The 23,001-nt window shown below is 42.1% G+C and overlaps 1 protein-coding gene across 2 annotated transcripts in view; it reads right to left on the bottom strand.

The window, feature by feature from the left end:
• Positions 1 to 17,857, bottom strand: part of STK38L (serine/threonine kinase 38 like) — a 70,668-nt gene extending 52,811 nt beyond the window's left edge. For both annotated transcript variants that reach the window (XM_005296664.5, XM_042848483.2), the window contains exon 1: positions 17,682 to 17,857. In XM_005296664.5, coding sequence (XP_005296721.2) covers positions 17,682 to 17,772 — 91 coding nt within the window. In that variant the 5' untranslated portion in view covers positions 17,773 to 17,857. The remainder of the gene's footprint in view (positions 1 to 17,681) is intronic.
• Positions 17,858 to 23,001: the final 5,144 nt, after the last annotated feature.

The raw sequence follows: 23,001 nt of genomic DNA, 5'->3' as shown, positions 1-23,001 counted from the left end.
CTTTAAAAATATTGCCAAACGCATGACACTTGGATATTTTTCAAGTTTCCTTGTAAAGACATATGTGTAACTATATCAGAAATATAGTTTGCTGCAAATATTTTTTAAAATGGCGAGAGCGAGCATTTTTATTTCACAACACAGAACAGAGCTAGCACCATTTTCCCTTTATGCTTTATGAAGTAACAAGCCACATTATCAAAGATAAAGAAAACATTAAGGCTGATCGTGTGGAGCTGCTCCAAAATCAGGGTCAAGCCGTATGACTGCTTTATATTTATGATTATTCCTAGATGATAAAAATGAGTGCTGGAATTATAACTTTTACTAAAACTATTTTAAAAGGGCTCTTGTGGTCAGAAGAGCGATTGCATGAAAGTAGCACTTATTTACTCAACTGATCAGCTCCCCATTTGTATTCAGAGGCCAATCTGCTTAGTCTAGTGGCAGTTTTCACTAATATGTACCATCTTCGCCCTTAGACATCAAGACAGCTATAGGAAAAGGAGCTGGATTTTATTCTAACTCATGCATCCTAAGACAGTGGTGTTGGAACATTTTTTATAGTGGGGGTGCTGAAAGACTTTGAACAATACTGTAAACCCCTGTATATAATGGAAACCACTTCAAGCCGCACCCCCAGCAACCCTAGTTCCAGCACCCTGTCCTCAGACTAACTAACTAAGATCCTTAATGGGGCTATAAAAGTAGAGAGGAAGCTGCTGCGGTGGCAGCTACCTAGAGGGAAGGGTGTGTCTTCTCCCTTCTCAGCTTGTTGAAAGTTGCAAAGGTCTCTGGTGGTTGTTACTGAGTGTTCTGAGTTGCTTTGTTCTTGTTTTGAATATTCTTTGTGTTAATAAAGTCAGAAAGATACTTTAACTGAACTATAGTTTGGGGGTTTATTTTACCTCCTCAGCAGCAGATGTTTCATTTCTTTAAAATCTTCCATCCAAAAATCTCAAAGCACATTGCAAATATTAACTAACAGAGCCATACAGCACATCTCTTATATGAGTGGGTCAGTAGTATTATCCACATTTTGCTACTCAGGAAACTGACCTTGAGAGGGCTAAATCTTGTAGTTACCAGAACTCTATGGATTTCAAACAGATGTAAATTGGGGCAGGATTTGGCCAGAGACACCTGCATCACACAGGATGGCTGTAGCAGAGCTGGGAATTCCCACTCCCCTGTCTTCATAATAGAAAGTCAATACTGGGCATATATACAGTGCTTACCATCTGTAGAGATCAAAGCATTTCACATTGGAGGATAAAGATCTCTATTCTCATTTAATAGATGGGGAAACTGAGATACAGCAAAATTAAGTGAATTAGCCAAAATCATGGTGTGAGCCTAGCGTTCAAGACCCAATCTCTAGTTTTCTTTCCATGTATTTATGTTTTGTATACAGTGCCATAGTCACATGCCATACTTTGTCCAAGTCATTATACATACAACACAGAGAGCCTATTTTAAATCTTGGTAAGAGGAAAGGAAAAAGTTTTATTTGAAGATCTTTAAAACAAACAAACAAACAATCAAGCAAAATATGTAATTTATCAAAACTACGTACTCAGCAAAGGAAGAGTTGAGAAACTGAATCTCTGTAATCCCAGATGTCACCAGCTGCTCACAAGTAAGAACTGAAATAAGGTCAATATTTGAACCTTTGGGAGAGGCAAGCTATTTCTCTGGAAAGACATCTGCATGTTCTCACAATGAAATGTGTTTGAAAAGTGAAGATTGTGCACTTAAGGAAAAAAAATACCAAACTCTAAGTATCTATGGTTGCTCATAAGATTTAGCATTCAAAACTAAGAGATAGAAAAAAGCTTTATACAGTTTAAATAAGAGAAGATTGAACAAAACAAACAAAAAAATCAACCGTTTAAATGAAGACTGAGCCAGATTCTTCACGAGTACAAGTGCATTAATTGCAGGGGAGTCTCATCTGCTTCTATCACTGGTATCTCTTGGGCTCAGAAGTTTTAGTAACTGTTATTACGAAGCAGATTCTGATGCTCTTCCCGAGACAGTTAAGAACAATCCAACTACATCATGTACCACATACAGTCTCTGAATTAACAAGATTTTGTTTGCGACTGCAGTGATATTTTATCAAGGTTATGCCAACTGAATATCAAAAGAAAAAGGAACAGTGTTCAAAATCATTTTTGGGGCAGCAGCAAAGCAGTGCATGTACACTGCACAGCACAGCTGGAACTTCACAGCAGCCTTGCCTTCACTGGCTTTTTTCCTGGAAAATTTTAATCCAAACTCACAAACAGTTAAATGACTATTTTTAACTTGTACTTCACTTTAGAATATTGGGTAATTTTAAGAGGAACCAGATGGTGACAGATTCAGAACCTGAATGCACAGGTCATGTAATAAACCAGACTATTTCTCTTCCTTCCCACTGACTGAAATGGACCTTTGATTTTAGTTTGTTAAAAATTCAACTAAATTGCAAGTACTACAAGTACAATTCAGATCAGTGATGGGTAACCTATGGCCGGGAGGGTAATCTGCTGGGGGGCCGCCAGACAGTTTGTTTACATTTGCACAGCTGCCCGCAGCTCCCAGTGGCCGTGGTTCTCAGTTCCTGGCCAATGGGAGCTGCGGAAAGCGGCGCGGGCCGCAGGGACGTACTGGCCGCCGCTCCCATTGACCAGGAACTGCGAATTGCAGCCACTGCGAGCTATGGGTAGCCGTGCAAATGTAAACAAACTGTCTGGTGGCCCGCTAGCGGATTACCCTGATGGGCCGCGTGCGGCCTGCGGGCTGCAGGTTGCCCACCACTGATTCAGATCAATGTTGGCGGAACTTGATCATTGGTATTAAACTCTAACACGGACATTCTTTGGCTGAAATGACAAAAGCTTATTAGTATGATTAATCTTAGTGCAGTTGGCTTTGTTAAGCAGATAGAGATATACTAAGGAGAACAGAGAGAATGAGTGTCCTACAAGGAGGGTTTCAGTCCTTTTGAATTTTGAGTGTTTAGTGAACTGCTCCTAAATTAGGTGAATTAATTAATTATGGCTATGAAATTTGCTACTGCAAAAGGCAGCCTGAGGAACTTAAAGGGCAAATAAGAATTGTATTTCTAATGTTTAAAAAAAAAAAGGGGGGGGGCAGAAAAAGTAATTAAAAAAAAATTCCTTTCAAGGCTCTCTTTATATTTCATACACAAACAAAAAAAGATCATTTGAATCCTTTGCATATCACTTTTTGAAAGTAACATGCAATCAAAATGCAGATTATTATTTCCTTTGTCAAAAAGCTCTTGTTCCAATCCTGTTCCTACTGAAGTCAATGAAAATTTTGTCAGATTTTAATGTGATCAGGATTGGGCCCTATATCAACAGACCAGACTTTTTTCTGGGAAACAGCAATTCTCTTTGAGCAACTAACTGAGCCACACAGGACTTTTGGAGGTGTGAAGAAACAACAACAGGTATTTCTCTCCTCCCCCCGCCCCAGTGTTTTTAAAATACTTTCTTCTGCTTCTTTAGTAAATACTCATTTAGAGCTTGTCTACCCTACTGCTTAGGTCAATGTAATTTACATCACCCGGGGATGTGAAAAAGCCACCCCCCGGGCAACACAAGTTACATCGACCTAAGTGCTGTCCACACCACTGCTAAGTTGGTGGGAGATGCTCTCCTGCCGACATAGCTTCCGCCTCTCGTTAAGATAGAGTAATGCCAATGGGAGAGCGCTCTGTCGGCACAGTACATCTTCACCAGAGATATTAGAATGTAATGAATGCAGTTTCCCCTTTAAATAATATTGGCTAGCTAAATTTTGCATCGTTTAAATAAGAGTTTGATAAAAAAAGAGATTCCCTTGGCCTTTTCTCCCCCACCCACCGTCAAACACACAGCATATTATATTCTTTTTTTTTTAAGCGGGTAGAAAACCCAAGAAAAAGCATAGGCAGGTGCCGAAGTTAATTGACCATGTGCAAAATAACACTCCACATTTATATGGAAAGTCTACTTATTGTAAGTGACTTCATCTTGTAAATCAGATGCTTTGTTGACAAGATGATCACCACCCTTGAATACAAGGAAGCTGCACCCAAAGTACAAATTCAATCATTCCAGACAGAAGTCTGACCTTCCATCCAAGACAAATATGGAATTTCATCTGTACTGCACTGACTGTGGTTTATTAGTTTGCAATATCTGGAAATCATTTACTTTACCATTAGAAGTGTTACTTAACCAATCTTTTTGCAATAAAACCCAGCCCTGCTGCCTTGGCAGCAAAGGGCAAGGGGGGAAAAGCATTTAGATTTTCCTCAGTCATTGCAGAATCTCACCCGGCACACTTCAGCTGCAGACAAGGCAGATATATATGCACTGTAGCTCTCTCCCCTAGTATATTCTAACCACTCTGCATAAGGGTAGAATACTTTTTCATCGTCCATTGTCCAGCAGCAGTTTTTAAATATAACATTTTAGAAGTCTATGGCTAGACTGCTTTTCACAAAAAAAAAAAAAGCATTTAGATTATGGAGACAAGAAAACATTGTGCTTTTTAGATTAAAGCAGTGGTGCCCAAACTTTTCCTCTTCTCTCCCCCCCCACCATTGCCTGTAATGGAATGTACCTGTGCCCCTGCACCCCCTGCTGGGAGCGGAGTTGGACCAAGCCAGGCTAGGAGCGGGGCCAGGGCCGGGAGCGGAGCTATGGCTGCAGCTGCAGCCAGAGAATGGGGCCAGCGCAGAGCTGGGTGGTGCTCCCTCACCGCCACCAGTGGAGACTGGCTAGCACCCTACCACACCCCCCTGGACATTCCTCTACACCCACCTAGGGGGGCAGGGACCACTGGACTAAAGGAATGTCCTCACCCTATGTGTGGTGGTCCTTTGTTCTGGCTGGCTGGGAGAAAATGGGCAGGAACCAGGTGGGGTAGGCAGGGAGGTTAGGTTAAAGTGTCACAACTAAGTAACTAAAAAAAAAATGTGGCAGGTATCCAGAGTAGGTACTTGTTACAGAAAAGATATGGTTATTGTGTAAAATGAATTGGAAGGGGGTTTAGAGGAAAGCATCCCTTAAGGAATCTGGGGAAGAGGGGGTTCAGAGCTCCTACCGTCTGGTACAGCTGGGAGCCAAACCCTGCTCCTTTTCCAGCTGCTTTCTCTCTCATATTAGGGGAAGTCAGTGAGGCTGGCTGGGACCAGGTTGAGAAGGGAGAAGGCTGACATCAGCCCTCCCAAATAGGTGGAAACGATTAAGGAAATAATGATGATCTGCACTGGATGATTTATTGTTGAGTACTCCCAGACGTTTTAAGTCAGTGGTAGGCAATCTGCGGCCCGTCAGGGTAATCCGCTGGTGGGCCGCGAGACATTTGTTTACATTTGCACAGCTGCCCGCAGCTCCTAGTGGCTGCAGTTCACTGTTCCTGGCCAATGGGAGCTGCGGGAAGCGGCGGCCAGTACGTCCCTGACAGTCAAGTCAAATTTGACCCAAAATTTCCTAGAAAGGCTTCAATGAAATTTTTGAAAAAGAGAGAGAGTTCCAACAATTTTTTTTAAAAGCAAATAACTTTTTCCTTGCAATGTTTGCTACCCAAAAGCTGCATTATACGGCACTGAATTCTAGTGCTTAAAAACCAGAAAGTTAAACTGACTAGAACTGGATTGTAAACAAAAGTGAAATTCGCTATTTTCCTTTCATTGCCAGATCTGATAAAAGTAAACTGTATAAATCATGAAAAATAAATTAGATTTTTAAATTGTTATACAAATTCAAAAAAAAAATTTAAATGATTGTATCTGGCTAATTATGCCTCCTACTTTTTCTTCTTTTCCATTTCTGACTCTCCAAAATTTACAAAATCCTTTCAATCAGCTAGTGGACAATGGTTATAGTGTCATATCAGGCTAAATGGCACTTCATTATTTTTAAATCTGAAATTGTCTGACTATATTTGATTGTATCCCACTCTATTCCTTGGGAATCACTGATATACTTGTTTTGATGCCCACACTCTGCGAAGACTTATGCAAATACACGTTAACTTTAAACCATCTCAATAGGGCCACTTGGAGTGTAACAAACTTCCATGTTTACCAAAACTAAAAAGTAATAGAAAGTCAACTTGAAATAAAGAGGAAATGTATTAAAATAAAAAATTTTATATAAAACAAGCCAAGTCCGTTTTATATTATTAATTCCCAATAAGACTAAGTCACATGGTTAAAGTGAAACGAGTGTTTGAAAGACGGGGGTCTTAGACAGTAAGGTCTCAGGGTAGAGGCAGTGTCTCTGAACGTGTTTTAACAGCACTTAACATAATGGGGCTTGATCCCATAGTATAAAATAATATATCAAGGCATAGTATTTATACCACATTCCTCGCTGTGATACCTGAGCATCTTAATAGGAGTAGTAAGAGTTCTTGGGTGAAATCCTGTCCCTATCTGAAGTTAGTGGGAGTTTTGCCATTAACTTAATCAGGTCTAGAATTTCACCCCATGTGTAGAGCTCCCACTGAAATTATGGGAGATTCATAGGCAAAGGGTTTAAGGGATCAAATTGATTAGTAGGTGAAGCTTTTGATACGGACTCCCACAGTATTCTTGCCAGCAAGTTAAAAAAGTATGGATTGCATGAATGGACTATAAGGTGAATAGAAAACTGGCTAGATTGTCGGGCTCAACGGATAGTGATCAACAGCTCGATGTCTAGTTGGCAGCCGGTATCAAGAGGAGTGCCCCAGTGGTCGGTCCTGGAGCCGGTTTTGTCAACATCTTTATTAATGATCTGGATGATGGGATTAATTGCACCCTCAGCAAGTTCGCAGATGACACTAAGCTGAGGGGAGAGGTAGAGACAATGGAAGGTAGGGATAGGGTCCAGAGTGACCTAGACAAAATTGGAGGATTAGGCCAAAAGAAATCTGATGAGGTTCAATAACCTGACAAGTGAAGAATTCTGCACTTAGGAAGGAAGAATCCCGTGCACCGCTACAGGCTGGAGACTGACTGGCTAAGCAGCAGTTCTGCAGAAAAGGACCTGGGGATTACAGTGGATGAGAAGCTGGATAGGAGTCAGCAGTGTGCCCTTGTTGCCAAGAATGCCAATGGTATATTGGGCTGTATTAGTGGGAGCATTGCCAACAGATCGAGGGAAGTGATTATTCCCCTCTATTCAGCACTGGTGAGGCCACACCTAGAGTGTTGTGTCCAGGGTTATCTAGGGAGGTGGTGGAATCTCCATCCTTAAAGATTTTTAAGGCCCGGCTTGACAAAGCCTTGGCTGGGATGATTTAGTTGGTGTTGGTCCTGCTTTGAGCAGGGGATTGGACTAGATGACCTCCTGAGGTCTCTTTCAACCCTAATATTCTATGAAGATATTATAATCCTAAATTGGGCAACTCCATCCCTCTGTATATATTCACACAAGTTTTTGCAAAATTTAAGTAAAATTTTTAATCCCATTAATTTTGTTTTTCCTATACAGCGGTTATTACATAAGAACTTTCATAGTGGGTCAGATCAATGGCCAATCTAGCCCAATATTCAGTCTTCTGACAGCAGCCAATGCCAGAACCTTCAGATGGAATGAAGAGAACCTGGCAGTTTTGAGCAATCTATCCCGTCATCCAGTCCCAGATTCTCGCAGTTGGAGGTTTAGGGACACCTGGAGCATAGATTGCATCCTTCACCAAACTGACTAACAGCCATTGATGGACCTATGCTCCCTGAACTTATCCAATTATTTTTTGGACGCAGTTTATACTTTTGGCCTTCACAACTTCCTCTGGCAATGAGCTCCACAGGTTGGCTGAGTTGTGTGAAGAAGTACTTCCTTATATTAGTCTCAAACCTAATGCCTATTAATTTCATTGAGTGATCTCTAGTGTTCTTGTGTTACATAAACGAGTAAATAACACATCCCTATTCACCTTCTCCATACCAGTCTTGATTTTATAGACCTCTGTCATATCCCTCCTTAGTCATCTTCTATCTAAGCTGAACAGTCCCAGTCTTTTTATTCTCTCCTAGTATGGAAGCTAGGAAATCCCTAATCATTTTTGTTGCCCTTCTCTCTGCCTTTTCCAATTCTAATCTATACTTTTTGAGATGGGGTGACCAGAACTACATGCTGTATTAAAGGTGTGGATGTACCATGGATTTATATAGCAGCATTATGACATTTTCTGTTTTATTATCTATCCCTTTCCTAATGGGTCCTAACATCCTGTTAGCTTTTATTTTTTTGGCAGATGAATGTTTTCAGAAAACAATCCATGATGATTCCAAGATCCCCCTCTTGAATAGTAACAGCTAGTTTAGACACTATCATTTTGTATGAATAGTTGGGATATTTTTATTCCCTAATGTGCATTACTTTGCACTTATCATTGAATTAGCCACATCACTTGGAATCTTTGCCCACTCCTGCATTCCTTACACACCTGGAGCTCCAGGTAACATTCATGTGTTCCTTCCTGTGCAAGGAATGCAAGATCAGGCCCCTTATTGTGCATAGTTAGCTGTAATTGGAGCGGACTGTAAAGTAGTCAGTAGGTGCTACAAAAAGCTTTAATATTTTTTAAAGAATTTGTGCAAAACATTTCCAACTTCATTGATTTTTATCAACGAAAAAGACCTCCTGAAAATCAAAAAACACTCAATTATTTTCCTCAGTCTTTTTTCAGTAATAAAAGGGAAATAAGAGAAATGGGGGAAAGTGGAGAAAAACAGGAGGAGCCAAGATCCTATCTCATGCCCCTCTGAAAACAATTTTTAAAAATCCTGACTATTTTGGAGGGGTGAGGTGGAGGAAGTTCCTCTCCCCACCCCAATCAAAAAACTGCAAAAGGTTTCATTTTAAAAAAAAAAAAACAGTTGTCATTTTAAAAAGTTTTAAACACAAGAAATTAAGTCAGTTCCAACCACAATTTATTTATTTATTTTTTTGTTGGCATCAAACATTTCTATTAAGGCACATGTTCTGTCTGTTTAAATTCTTGCACTCCAGCAGCATAATATAGAAGAGATATCACCCAGGTTTAAAGCTTATATAAAGAAAAAAAGATACTGTTTGTAACAACCTTTCTTCCGTTCTAAATTCTACATAGTAGTTTAAAATTCCTCCTTTTGCTGAAAAGTATTGTAGGAGATGCAATATTTCTACATTCATTGTAGCTAATCCCTTAGCTATACCTGGTGGCTAACAGTCAAGTTTTGTGTAATTCTACCTTAATTACTTGTGGGGGGAATTCTGTGCCATTACGCATGCACAGTATTCATGTCCCCCACATATTTCTTTGCTTCCCCGCAGAAAATTAAGGGAAAGCAAATGGAAGCCACAAGAGCCATCATGCACCCCTGCCCGGCAGCGTGGGCGCATTGTTTCGGGCACCCGGAGCAGCCAGTGGAGAGTTCAATCACTGGGTGGGGGAAGAGGGCTGGAGATGCTGCAGCTGGTGGCTCCTACCCTGCACCAGGCTCAGCTGAGGGGGCGGGGGGGGGGGGGGAGAAGAGAACAATGGGACTTCCTCTTCCCCTGCAAGAAGCAGTCGAGGCCAGGTCAGACCCACCCCCAGAAAACTCCCCGGCTGCAGGAAGCTCTGCACCCCCGCTTCCTGCACCCATTGCTCTTCACTCACAAGGGAGGGGTCCCTTTACAGGGAGATGCTCCCCCAATCCACCCAACTCCCCTGCATCCAGACCCCCCCTCATACCCAGAGCCCCCCCTGCACCTAACCCCCATTACACTGAGCCTCACCCCCTATATATGGAGCACCCAGACCCCCCTCTGAGCCCTTCCACACTGCATCCAGACCATACCCCCTGAACCCAGTCCAACCCCACTGAACCCCCTGCACTCAACCCCTCTCCCTGACAAACCTAACCCCCCCACCTGGACCACACTGATGAGCCCCCCAAATCCAGACCCCCCCCACTGAACTCCAATCAGCTGCATCTGTACCTCCCTCCCCAAGTCCCATTCCTCCCACACCCAGACACCCGGCACTGAACTTTCCATACCCAGACCCTCCTCTGCTTAGCCCTAACCACCTTCATCTGGATCTCTCTGCACCCAGAACCCCCCCCCCCAAAAAGCCCCTGTGCATCCAGATTCCACCTGACCCAGACCCCCCACCAAGCTGCTCACACCCAGACTGCCCCACACAGAGACCTCTCATCCCACACCTGGATCCCCCCACACTTGGATCTTGCTGGACTGAGCCTACTTGTCCCCCACCTGGATTGGGGGCAATGGCTGGGCATGTCCGAGAGATTCCATCTCTCTTGCTTACTGACTTGGTGCACCTGGCATGGAGGGGCAGAGCCCAGGGTACTTCTGGAGCAGGCCTGGCCATTGTGCTGTGTCAAGGTTGGGTGCAGCCTTATTGCTGAGTCTGTTCAGGTGAAGGAGGGGGCAGCTCCAGGGTGATCTCCCACCTCTGTGCAGCCACTGGCTTGTGCTCCCCACTGCCATGTTTAAGCCTCCACATTTATTTATTGACAAATAAAATTTGCAGAACTTTAAAATATTGTGTGCAGATTTTTTTTTCCCACAGAATTTTTAATTATTTGGTGCAGAATTCCTCAGGAGTATTAACTTAATGACAGTTATAATATTGCGGTTCAGATAGAGAATACAAGAAATGGGTTACATTTAACTGCAATACTGTACATTTCTTCTAAACAGGGACTACTCTAATGTCAGAACTACTGTAAATTCATGTTTTACTTCTTCCTATCAAAGTCTGCCTAACTTCTCATTATTAATTGTAATTAATCTTCAAATGTAAGTGTGTCCACTAGGAACTGTACAGACACTTCAGGATGGTCTCCGTCCAAGGAGATCACAATTTTTATGAATCTTAGTATCACTATTTTACTTCATGTTTCCCAATTACTATTCTTAATTATCCAAAATATAATAATCTACCAAGAGACTGCTGGTGGTGTTTTGAACTGTTTGTAATGAGGGAAGACACATGTTGGGTTGTTTTCCAAACTACCCTGCAACTGAGAAACTGTCTCACAATATCCAAACTTTCTATACTGCCATATCTGTTGAGTTGAGATGCTTACATAGGAAGTGTTACAGAAATGCAAATTACTTTTCTTATATTCTAAATGAAGTCTCCTTTCCCATCAACGGAAGCACCTGAATATCTTCTGAGGGAGGAGAGGGAGAATACCACACAAGATGAATGATATACAGCAGAACTTAATTAAGCCAAATACTTTATAACAAGTTTGCATAGACAAATGGCAGTCTATCCCATTGCTCAAGAAAGATTTGAGAGCAGAGGTCTTAGTGAGATCACATACATTAAGACTTACTGATTTGTACAAATAATGAATTTATAATGGTTCTTCATTGCTGGGAGGCAGCCACGTCTAATGGTTAGAGCAAAAAAGACCACCAGACTTTACCTTAAATGTCACTTAAAACTAGCTCTAAACAATGACTGTTTGCTATTTTTATTTTTTGTATACCTGAATGTCTGAGAGATTCCCTCCCCACAAACACACATTTTAAAGCAGGCTTGCTCAGGCTTTTTTTTATAAAGTTATAGTACAAACCAAGAGCCATACTATGAAGATTTTCAAGTGGTGAAAGAAACAAACGATTTTAAATAGCAAAGGCAAAGCTTAATTTAGCAAGTTTCTTTAGACACAAAAAACCTTTCAATTTACAGAAGTGCTATACGACAGGTCAGTCATGAGGAACGCTGTGCCAGCTGTTCAATCAGAACGTTTTACCACCACAGCTGGGCAACCAAGACAGTGCAAAGAAAACCTAGTGATAAACGTGTATGTGCAGGATGTTGCAAAACGGTGAAGCTAGTGATGAAAATTCCTTCTTCCTTTCCCCCATTAACTTCTCTTAACAGTGTGAACGCAACTGAACACACACTGCTTTCTAGGACATGCAGCTGCTGTAAGACCTGAGATAAAAGACACCAGCCCTAGGAAATAATTCCTTCAGCGTGTATTTGCTACACAAACATCTGCAAATTAAGAGTCACAACTGCACTAAATAGTAACTTGGGTCAACAGTTGGCCATTACATGTCTTAGTAACAGCAAACTCTTTTATTGGTGTCCGATTGCTTGGTATCCAGTAGAAAAGCTCATTTTCATCTTTTAAAAATCCCTGACTTTTCAGTGAAAGATTTCTGTGCTGAGTAAATTACATTTTCAGCACAGAACTACCACTCACACACAGACTTTGTTCTGACTCTTCTGCAACTATGACTGATAAAAATGTTTGTACGTTATACTAAATCACCACCTTTTGACTGTGTTCGCTTATTCTCCTCTCCTGCTTTGCCAAGCTCTAAATAACACCAAGCACAAGTTGTAGAGCCTAACAGTGCAACACTTTGGCCTTTAACCTCAAGAAATGGTGACCGCCTCCGAACATACCATTGGATTGATTTTATCCAAAGAGCTATGAATGAAAGCACTTCCCACACTGCCTGCTAAAACTAACTACATTTTTAGGTGGAACAGACAATTCTTTCACTATTAGACTGATGTTTGGCTCAGGTTGCAGTAACTCCCTGATCAGGCTCCAGGCTGGGACTAGGTTTCACAACTGTTTATTTTTAAGAAAACGTTACTTTGTGAGGCAGGCCTCTCTCTCCCACCCCAGTCTTATAAATCTCAAGAGGGAGGTTTCGACTTGGGATCCACCACTTCTATCTGGCTAGTATGGCTGGGGCATTTCCTCCTTCCAATACCCTCCCGCCTTGCCTTGGAGAGAGGGTGTAGTGGAAAGAATTCTTAAACCTGATGGTTCCTCCTGTCTTCTCTCCTTTGGGGGAAAGTTCAGTGCCGGCTGTGTGATTCTCTTTAAGGAATGTCCCTGGTTGACTCAGGCAAGAACCAGACTTGCTAGGAGACAATAGGCATACTTGTGCCTTCCCCTGACATCATCTCCAAGCACCTAAATGCCATACATGACAACCAGGGGAGGCGGAGTCCCAGAGTCACGCTTGGGAAATGATAGGGGAGCTGTGTGGCCAGGTAAGCTGTACATGGCCAGCTTGTGGAAAGCCCTTCTCCCCTGTAACCTTTCTGTGGGCTCAGATATGTAAAAATAACTGTGGTAATAAGGGGGCCCTTTCATGGCAGTGTAAGCACTTGCCCACCACAGGGTGGTGTGGTAAGACTTAGTGAGTTAGTACTGGTAACGTGCTTTGAGGATGAAAGTGCTAAGTAGCAATTGAGCTGTGGTCAAGTGAAAAATTCTCTAAGTTATAGTAATGTTACCTGGTGATTGACTCAGATCTTTAGCAACAATATTAAGTTCAGCTCCATTAATTTTCTAAAAATCAGATGTTAATTCATACGCAGTGCTGCCAAATAACACAAACTAAAATGTGAAACCTGCGGGAAAGATCAGCCTCATTAAGCAATCCCTCAAAATCATTGGGCTCAATTACCTCGATGAGTTGCACCAGCAGAACCCAGGCTTTGCACCCCTGGGAGCAGAAAGTCCACTCAGATGTAGCAGCAAAGGTTTCCATCTGCAACCCCTTCTCCTCTGGTAGGGGCCCAGAATTAGCTCACATAGTTCCTGAATTGGCTGGGTGTCTACCAGAGATACAGCACATCTCCTGGACAGCTGCCATCTCCTGGGTTACTACGGAATCCCAGATGGAATTTAAAGCCTGAGCATCCCATTGGGTGAAACGTCTTTCCTCATCCTCTGGTGCAACTGCCTCTACGGGGGATGTGGGTATGTGCTGCAATTTGCAATAATGGGAGTGAATCTGGCCCATTTAAGTACACTTCTCCTCAACCTTTGTTAGCAGGCCTTCTTCTTTCAGAAACTGATATTTGCTGGTTTGAATTTACAAGGAGGATATAGTTCCCCACAAATAAGTAGTATCTGTATTAGCTTAAGCATCATTCCACTGCAACGGCTCAGAAAAAGTTGTCAAGCAAACATTTTATTGTCTGACCACATCTCTCTAATGGGCAGTTTCAGATGTTTTAAAACAAGGTTTGATATGACATGATAGGAAATGATCCAAGTTCATGCATAAAACACAACATTAAATACTACAGTCACTAATTTTAATGCTTCCTGAATTGATCAAAATATTTGTAAGAGATACACTAACAGCTCAGTTTATTTCTCTATCCTTTGTTTTTACTGTTATTCTTGGAGAAAAATGTTCTTTTGGAGAGAAGTATGCAGGTGCAGGAGCACGAGCACTGGAACTGCCAAAAGTTACCCTTTAAAGCTACAGAGAGATCATATTTGCCACATCAGATCAAAGCATATAATCTATCTAGAGCAATATCCAGAATTCAGTGTTTCAATGGCAGATGAACACCCCGCTCCTCAAATATACACCTTGTCAAGTGTACAGTGCTGTACACAGGAATAGGAGCTGATTCTTCCCAGAACTTCAGCTTATGCCCTGAACTATGAGATTTGATTACCGTCACTGTTATTTTAATTTGCATAGCTAAGATAGTTACTGATGATGCAGTTATCCAGCTCTTAAAAATCCTGCCACAGTGCATCTTAAAGAATTAAGCTTCAGTTACTTGTTATTTACCAACTCCATATTTTTATACTACTGTAACGCAATTACTGTTGATGGCAGGTCTTTTCTAAATGTAGCTGTACATTAAAATGAGTAAGGAATGAATGAGAGACAATTAAGTGATTTTGTGTAAAATAGTATGTTTGATTTATGTCAACTATCATTACCCTATGATACACAAAGCATCTTCTGGGGAAATAAAAGCAAACAATTTACCATATCATTACAGCTTACTCTTTATGTTGATGAATACTGTATTTAAAGAAGTAATTCTTTTTTATCATCATTTACAGGCTTATCATACATCTGTCATCATACAATTTCAGAAGTTTATCAACCAGCTTCACATTTAAATAATCTCCCTACATTTGAGAGGGAATAAAGCATGGTCATTAACAAAATAAATATGGACAGAATAAAAAGTTAGGGACAATTTAAAAAAACAAACAAACCAACAACCAATCAAATGGGCCCAATCCTCCCTGCTGGATAAAATCCATTGGGTTAGATTGTTCATACCCAACTCATGTGTGTGAGAAGTCATACCCCTGCAGTCCACCATTTACTCCAGTGGGCACAGGATCAGACCCTCAGTGATCACCAATGTAAGGGTTGCACAATCAGGCCTATGATGGATGATGTTATCGAGATCCAGACTGCATACCCTGCTTGGATTACACTATCCCTGTTGTATGCCTAGGCACAGGGGCATGATCCAAAAGTATTGAAAGTCAATAGGAGTTTTACTATTGACCTCTGTTTTCTTTGGATCAGGCCTCAAAGCGAGAAATATGAGAATAGCTATCTGCCATAAATATTTGCTTCCCATATCAACTAAATTCATATTAACTTGTTTTCCTTGAAATAAAAATGCCATTCAAGGTTTGCTTTTAGGGATTTTTGTTTTTAAAAATCTAACAAGTAATAATATTTAAAATGAACCCAAAAAGCAGCATACACTGAAGCCCACTGAAGTTGACCTTTCTTAATTCAAGACACATTTTAATTAAAGTCAGGAAGTCACATATAGCACAAAACACAAGATAAAACCATATCCATTATATATGCTACAATAACACGTTTCTCATGCTTAAATATTTTAGCCAACATTCACCACTAAGAAAGATAATGAAATGTAAAATTGTTAAGTATTTCAGTTATTGCTGTAAATAAAAACAAAACTGACACTGTTTCACCTATTGTACTTCTGGAGTGGAGAGGATGAAACAGTTTAAGATTTCTGCTTATTCTGAGGCACACATCATAAAGTAGGCACAGCAAAACATAGTGATGTTTTTATTATTGTATACACTACCAAACAAGATTTATCCACAGCCTGGAAATTTGCAAAACTGCAGTCAACATTTAAATAGGGTATTTAAAAACAAAAGACAAACAAACAAACCACATCAATACTTTACAAACAAGATGACCCACTCATTAGTAAGGAGAAATGAAGAAAATAATCAAAGCTCAATACATCCCACCAACAATCTGAGAATGAGGAAACTGTATCTCTGGTTAAAGACACACATAAGAAAGAAAGAAAGAAAGAAAGAAAGAAAGAAAGAAAGAAAGAAAGAAAGAATAACTACTAAATAGTAATACACCCAGAGGCTAAACCTGTTTAAAGACTTATTTATTTCCATTCGAGATTTTAATCATAGAGATATCGGCATGTAATGCCAAAGGAAAGTGACTTTTGGTGTGTATCTGAAATATACTGTTCTAACCCAACGGTTGATTTGGTTTGGGTTTTTTTAAAGCATCAGATTTATAGCATGTACAAGACTCTTCTACTTCTGTCTGCATTTTCACTTTTATCCCAATCACTGCCACTGTAGTTCAGTTAAAAATATAAACCAAGCAAAAAGCTGAGCTGGCAAGCTACGGGCCTGATCCAAAACCCACTGAAGTCAACAGAAAGGTTCCTATTGACTTCAGTGGGTTTTGGATCTGGCCCTATGAGCCAGATTTTCTTTTTTCAAATGCTGTATCCGTGTAGAGATTAAACTGGCACATATTTAAAATAGGACAGAACACTCCTAAACCAGACTGTGTAATCGACTGCCTCCACACCCCACAGGATCTCATACCTGCCAGACACACCTGAACCTATTTATTGACCTTTATTGTTTATAGTACTTGATCTAGTCACAGATCTGACTGAGTTCAACTCCCATCCCAAAGAGGTCATACCTGCAAAACAACTACAGATTTGGGTTCATCTCTCACTATGCCCACTCCAAAGAGCCCACCCAGTGATAGGCACCCATGAAACACAGATCTTCCCTGTCTCCCGAAGTCTAAGAGACATGCTGCCCTTCAGCCTTTTGGGGAGCATCTCTCAACCATCTAGATTAATTTTAAAGGCAGGTTTTTAAAGCCTCTCACGTGGTTGAAAAAGGGGTTCTGCTGTGTATGTGAGTCTCACTCCTTTAAAAACTGTACCTCAGTTGCAGCCCTGGAGTCTCTATCTAACCCAGGCTTTGGAGCTGGGGGAAGAGAACATGAAGAATAAACCTGCCAAGTTAGAAATTGAAAAGGTGACATGGGAGAACCCCTTATTGGGAATTTTAACTCTCTCTCCCCCTGGTGGTGATGAATTTTGAGGTGGCAGATTTGGTAAGAGATTTTAAATCTCACTTGCCACCTTTTTAGAAATCTCAGCTCATTCAACTTGTCCCTCACTCACCACACAGCCTGATACACACACACACACACACACACACACAGACCCCCTGTGTCCCACAGGCTCTCCACTGGGGCTGAGGGTGCAAGGGGGAGAAAGGAGTGGAGCCAGGCCATTGTCCTTATTTCTCTGAACAAGTACGGATTCCTCTATTACTCTCTCCCGTCCTTAATACTCTCTCCAGCAGCCCCACACAGCTAATACTATCCTCCCTGAGCCTGAATGGCTATGGCTGCGATTGCTGCCTCACGGTGGTAGGGAAGGGGGGGGAAGAGATTCCCAGTCTCCAATGACAGGATCTCTCTCTCTCTCTGCACCAAAGACACAGGCTCCTTCCCCTCCTCCCACCTGCAGCAGCACAGAGACGCTCGGCGCGTGGCACTTCCCCGGGCAGAGCTCTGCCTGCAGCCTGGGCTCCCTGCAGCACTCACCTCCCTGCGCCTGGCTGCCGGCTCCTGCGTCCCCGCACTGCCCGCTGCAGCCTCGCTCTGCGCGATCACTTCCCCCGCCTGGGCCGCTCATGCGAGCAAGGGGAGGGCGGCAGCGGCAGCGGCAGCGGGGATCTAATCTGAGGGCTGTTTACTAGCCAGCTCTCGCGAGAGCTCAGGGCAGCAGCAGGGAGGGGGGTGAGGACCTGTGACAGCTCTTTGCAGGCGGGAGTCCTCTATTTACCCCCAGCACATGCCGCTGCGCGCACCGCGCCGCCCCTCCGCATGCAGCGGGGCCAGCTGCTCCCCGCTTCCTATGCGCACCTCCCCGGCCCTCCTCCTGGCAGGGGAGCGCCTTGCAGCGGGGGCTGGCTACAAAGTGTCCTCAGCGCTCGGCGACACAGTGTCCGCAGGACAGTGCCCGGGGGCGGGTCGCGTGTGGCAACCCCTCTTAAAGTCACTGTGCGCCCGCTCCTCGGATGGGGAGATTCATCCTGGCGCCCCATTGACCTCCGAAGGGCTACGCTGGTTTACACGAGCTGAGCAGCTGCCCCCCCCTTTCTTTTAAACTCAGCCAACCCCCTCAAAGCTTTTTAACAGCCGCTCGTCTCCGTTGGGCAGCTAGGGGTTCAGTCACGGGCTGGCAAATGTAGAGAGATCTCAAAATTGGGAGGGAGGTGTCAATATTAGGGTTCTTTAAGTAATATTATGCCCACCTTACACCACTGTACATTAGCTTTAGTGGACCAAACTGTGTGGTGACTTACAAGCCCTTCAAGTTCATTAGGGGTCCTGTACACATTAGTGCTCATGAATAAGGATTCATTTAATTGCCTCATTTAAAGTGTCACGGTGTTCATTTATTTTTATCTCATTGTTATTAATGTAGCAAGAGTAATGTGCTAGGCATACTACAAGATATTGTTCATGCACCAGAGATTCTACAGTCCAAGCTGATTGAATACATGGCTCTGCCCATGCACTCAATCAGTCAGTCAGTCTCTGTCTGGACCCAAGAGTCCATCTGTGTGAATCAACATTCAGAAATGTTGTGTTGGGTCTATCTGACATGACAAAAGCCTTAAAAAAAAATCACTGCATTTTGAGCTGGATATGTTTCTGGAGAGGACTGGAAATGGAAAAGCTGCACTTTCTGATTATCAGCAGAGAATGACACCACTCTATCTAGTTGTCGGAGAATGAGTAAATACTAAATTTCAGAAGAATTAGCAAGGGACAAAAAGGCTCTCTCTCCTCAAAAATAAGCAAATACAGAATAGAAGGCTGGTAGATCTGGAGTAGCAGTACTTTCCTAGAGCAGTCCACTGTGGGCAAAAAAGTCTTTTTACATCTTTACAAATGATGGCAAGAAACGGAAAAATAGAAAACACCCCTTTTAGAAAAAAATACTGGATATGGCTATCTATTGTGATCAACTTCCCCTGATTGTCTGGAAGTTTGGATTTCACCCCCTTGTTCCTTAGCTGCTAAACCCCTTTAATGTCATCACCTAAACAAAGTTGGGGTTAGTGTAAAAGATGAGCACCAGCTGAGACAATGAAAGTTGAATGAATATTCACAGCATGATGTTACAGTTCCTGACTTGCTGCTACTGCTGTTCCATTGGGTCCTGCCAGCACAGCAGATGGCAAACACTGAACAGTTGTTTTACCAGTGGAAAATTACTGAGTTTTGGGACAAGGGTGGTGAGGCCTTTTTATTAGGAAGAGGGGGGAAAAAATACTATTAGTCCCTTGCATCATATGTCCATACTCACAAAAGCAAGTAAAGTCTATGTGATCCCTTTCTTATTTTAGAAAAGCAAAAGTGATGCATTATTTATTACTTAAAATACATAGTGAACAAGCCTTGATGAATTTTAATGGTCATGAAAAAAGAAAGGTATTTTAAACAAACTTCTGCATCCAACATCAGCCTGACTCAGAGAAATTATTTACTTCAATTCTACTTTTACCTGCCTTTCAAAACAGTTGTTACACAATTTTCCATTGCAACTCAGGCATGCTTTGTTTTGACTTTGGAATTTCACATTTGCATAAGTGCACCCCCTAGAAGTCCTAGGACCTGATCCTGCACTGGGATTGATTCAACTCCAATTAACTTAAATGGGACTTCTACCATGAGTAAAATTAAGCATGTGGGTATTTGCAGGATCCAAGCCATACGGCAAGCAAGAAAAAGAATATTAAACTCACAAATGCACCACAATGAACCATATAGGAGTCTATCCTGCAAATTCTTAATCATGGAAGTAGGTCCTACTCACATAGATAGGCAGTGTGCAAATTTACAAAGGCACATATGTGGTTATGCCTCATACCCAGTGTCTCACAATTGAATGTTAATACATATCTTGGGCCTGTTCTTGCAAACACTTAAGAAAACGGGTAAGTTTACTCACACGAATAGTCCCAATAACTTCTACATTACTACTCATGTAAGTTTACGTATGCAATTGTTTGCAGGATCACTCCCCTTATTTAGCCAAATAAACCACAAGCTTTTAGGAAGATGTTCTTCTTGTCCCACCTTCTGATCTGAGCCCTGAATACATTAAATAATATATGTATCTTTAAATATATATTGTTTATTTTTGTTATCATTCTATTTCTCTAGATGCCTTTAGCAGACAGTCCAACAAAAATTGTATTATAAATGCACAGTTCTGATCTCTTACGTCCTAGTTTGTACTTTCCTGAGAGCACAGAATTTTTGTTATATTAATGAAATATAGATACAAGGAAACCAGTCTTGTTCATATACACGTAGCCTAGGGAACAAAATTAAATCATTCGTCTAAACAAAATATCGAGGAAATTACTTTAGTCACCTTACAAAGTTTCACCTCATATCCTGGATGTCTTAGCAACTGACAAGAAAAAAAAAATCAATGTTTTGCCAGTTTTAGAAGCAATCCAAATGACATTTTTCCTTTGTAAGTGGGGGGGGGGGGGAAATGCCTCATTAGATGATTGCTGACTTGGCTTCCATTTCTGCAATAGGATTCAAAGGAACATGACATTGTTGTTCCTGGCACAGGTACATCACATTCCTCATGCTGGAGTTTAAGATGCGACAAATGTATTTCTTTTTATAAGTGATTACAAGTTTTATATACTGAAGTTCACTTAAACAACATCTTCTCTCCGAATATTATTCTTCCTGAGTTCTCTTTGGAGAAGATCCTTTGGGGACCCGCTGACGACTTATTTAGTGCATGATCTTTCCCTTAACCTAAAATTTGTTAGGTTTTTTTTTTTTTCTTTCACAATATGGATTATGGTACGGAACATGTTACAAAAACAACTACATTATTATAATGTAGTCTTAAGAAGCTCACGGTTCCTCAGGAAATACAGTCAGCATATGTCTCTTAAAATATTGGAGAGACAGACAGACAGACACTTTTGATTTGGTCTCCCAAATAGACATTAGTGGAATGATGAAAATCTGTATTCAGAAAGAATTTCTTTAATAAAAAAATACCAAATTCTTTAGATAAGAAATATTATTCATAATGAATACAGTTAGTCTTTCAGGGCTCTATGCAGCACTGCCCCTATCCACATGTCTGCACTTGTCTCCTCCTTCTTCATCTCTGCCAACTTCCTTCCTTAACACACTCTACATCTTATGTAGCACCATGTTCTTTCCACATCACCCTCTGCACATGGAACATCCACAAACCACAAGGAACCTCATTCTTTCCCTTACTTAAAAAAAAATTTAAAAAAAATCACTGCTTTCAGCTTGCCTTCCACCTGCAGCCATCTATATGACTTCATGCTCCCAAAATAAAATTTAAAAAGGGAACAAGATCTATGCAAAGAATAAATAACCAAATGATGCAACTTTCTGTTATATCCTGTTCACTGCTCCTCTAATATGTCTATTTTAGTTCCTGAAACCCTTACTCACATGAGTTATCCCACTGAAGATAGTGGCCCCTAGATCTGTGCACAGATCTCCATGTTGTTGCTGGAAAGGGGGGGTCTCCACAGCACCACATCCCCCACTCCAAAACCTACAGAAGTCTCTCCCAAAGGTCCATGAGCCACTTGAAGGAGAACCGGAGATGAGGCTGGCCAGCGGGGAAGAGTATCCATGGCCAGGGAGAGAATATACATTATCCCACTCCTGGGGCCATGGAAAATTAGTCAAAAAAATAATAATACAGCCTCAGGCTGTGACACCTTTACTGAGGAGACTTCCCACTCTCCCACCACCCCCCCTACACACACAGATATCCCAGGGACAGCTGTGATGGCTCCAATGGAGCTGCGCTGCAAGGGAGCTGGTATGAGGAGACTAGAATTAATGCCAATGGATGGGTCATCCATGCAGAGAGCCCTAGCCTGCCACGAATCCCAGGGAGCCAACAGTTCTAGGGGCAGGCCCATGCCCATTTCCATAACGAAACAAACATGACTATGTGGGGGTGGGGGAATCACCGCAGGGGCTGTCTCCTGCACTGGGTGGATCCAACTTAATGCAGCAGTGCCAACCCCAAGAGTTCAAAAACCATGAGTCAGAATCCCCCCCCCCCAAAAAAAAGTAGTAGAAGAAGAAATCATGGTTTCTGGTAAGTGTTCTCATTTTTGAACTTCCGCTGCCCATCCATAATGTGGGAGTGACAATTTCAGGTTGAAAATTCAACCATAGATTCAGATAAAATGTATACACAAACAAATAGGTCTTGGCTTTCCTGTACGCTTGCTCCACAATGTCCCCCTTCCCACCACACACACACACACTTTCTTCCACCCAGCTCTCCAGAGCCCTCCTTACTACCTTGCTCCCACAGCTCTAAGTACCCTGATAGGCTCCAGCATAATATCTACCCTCTTATCTCCAGCTTGCATGCATGGTGCTTCTCCTGGGATCCTACCTTCATTAACACCCCCTCACTGCACTGTGGTGGAGGTGAGGAGGGAAGCAGTCACTGCTGTGCCATGCTGCTCCAGGATTCTCTTCCACACAGAGCACATGGGGAACCCCAGTACTGCAGGTGGCTGCTACAGCACTTAGAGATTAATGAGTCTGCTCCACAGTCTTACCTAACAGCAATATGGCTTTTAGCTGATGCAGTAGAAGCTCATACACTAAGCTCCAGGGGTCCCAGGTTCAATACCGACAACCAGAGTCCGTCAGCATTACAGTTTCACAGCATCCTCTAGTGTATGAAGAAGCAGACTGCAGGCAGGAAATTCCTGAACTGCTGATGTTCTCTTGCAAGACCCCCCCCAAAATCACACTCAAATCATGACACTTGAGACAGTGCTGTAAGTGTTGACACTAATGC

Source organism: Chrysemys picta, chromosome 1 (genome assembly GCF_011386835.1).
Source record: "Chrysemys picta bellii isolate R12L10 chromosome 1, ASM1138683v2, whole genome shotgun sequence".
Lineage (NCBI taxonomy): Eukaryota > Metazoa > Chordata > Testudines > Emydidae > Chrysemys > Chrysemys picta.
The sequence above is the reverse complement of the archived record's forward strand: the minus strand, read 5'-3'. Positions and strand labels throughout refer to the sequence as shown.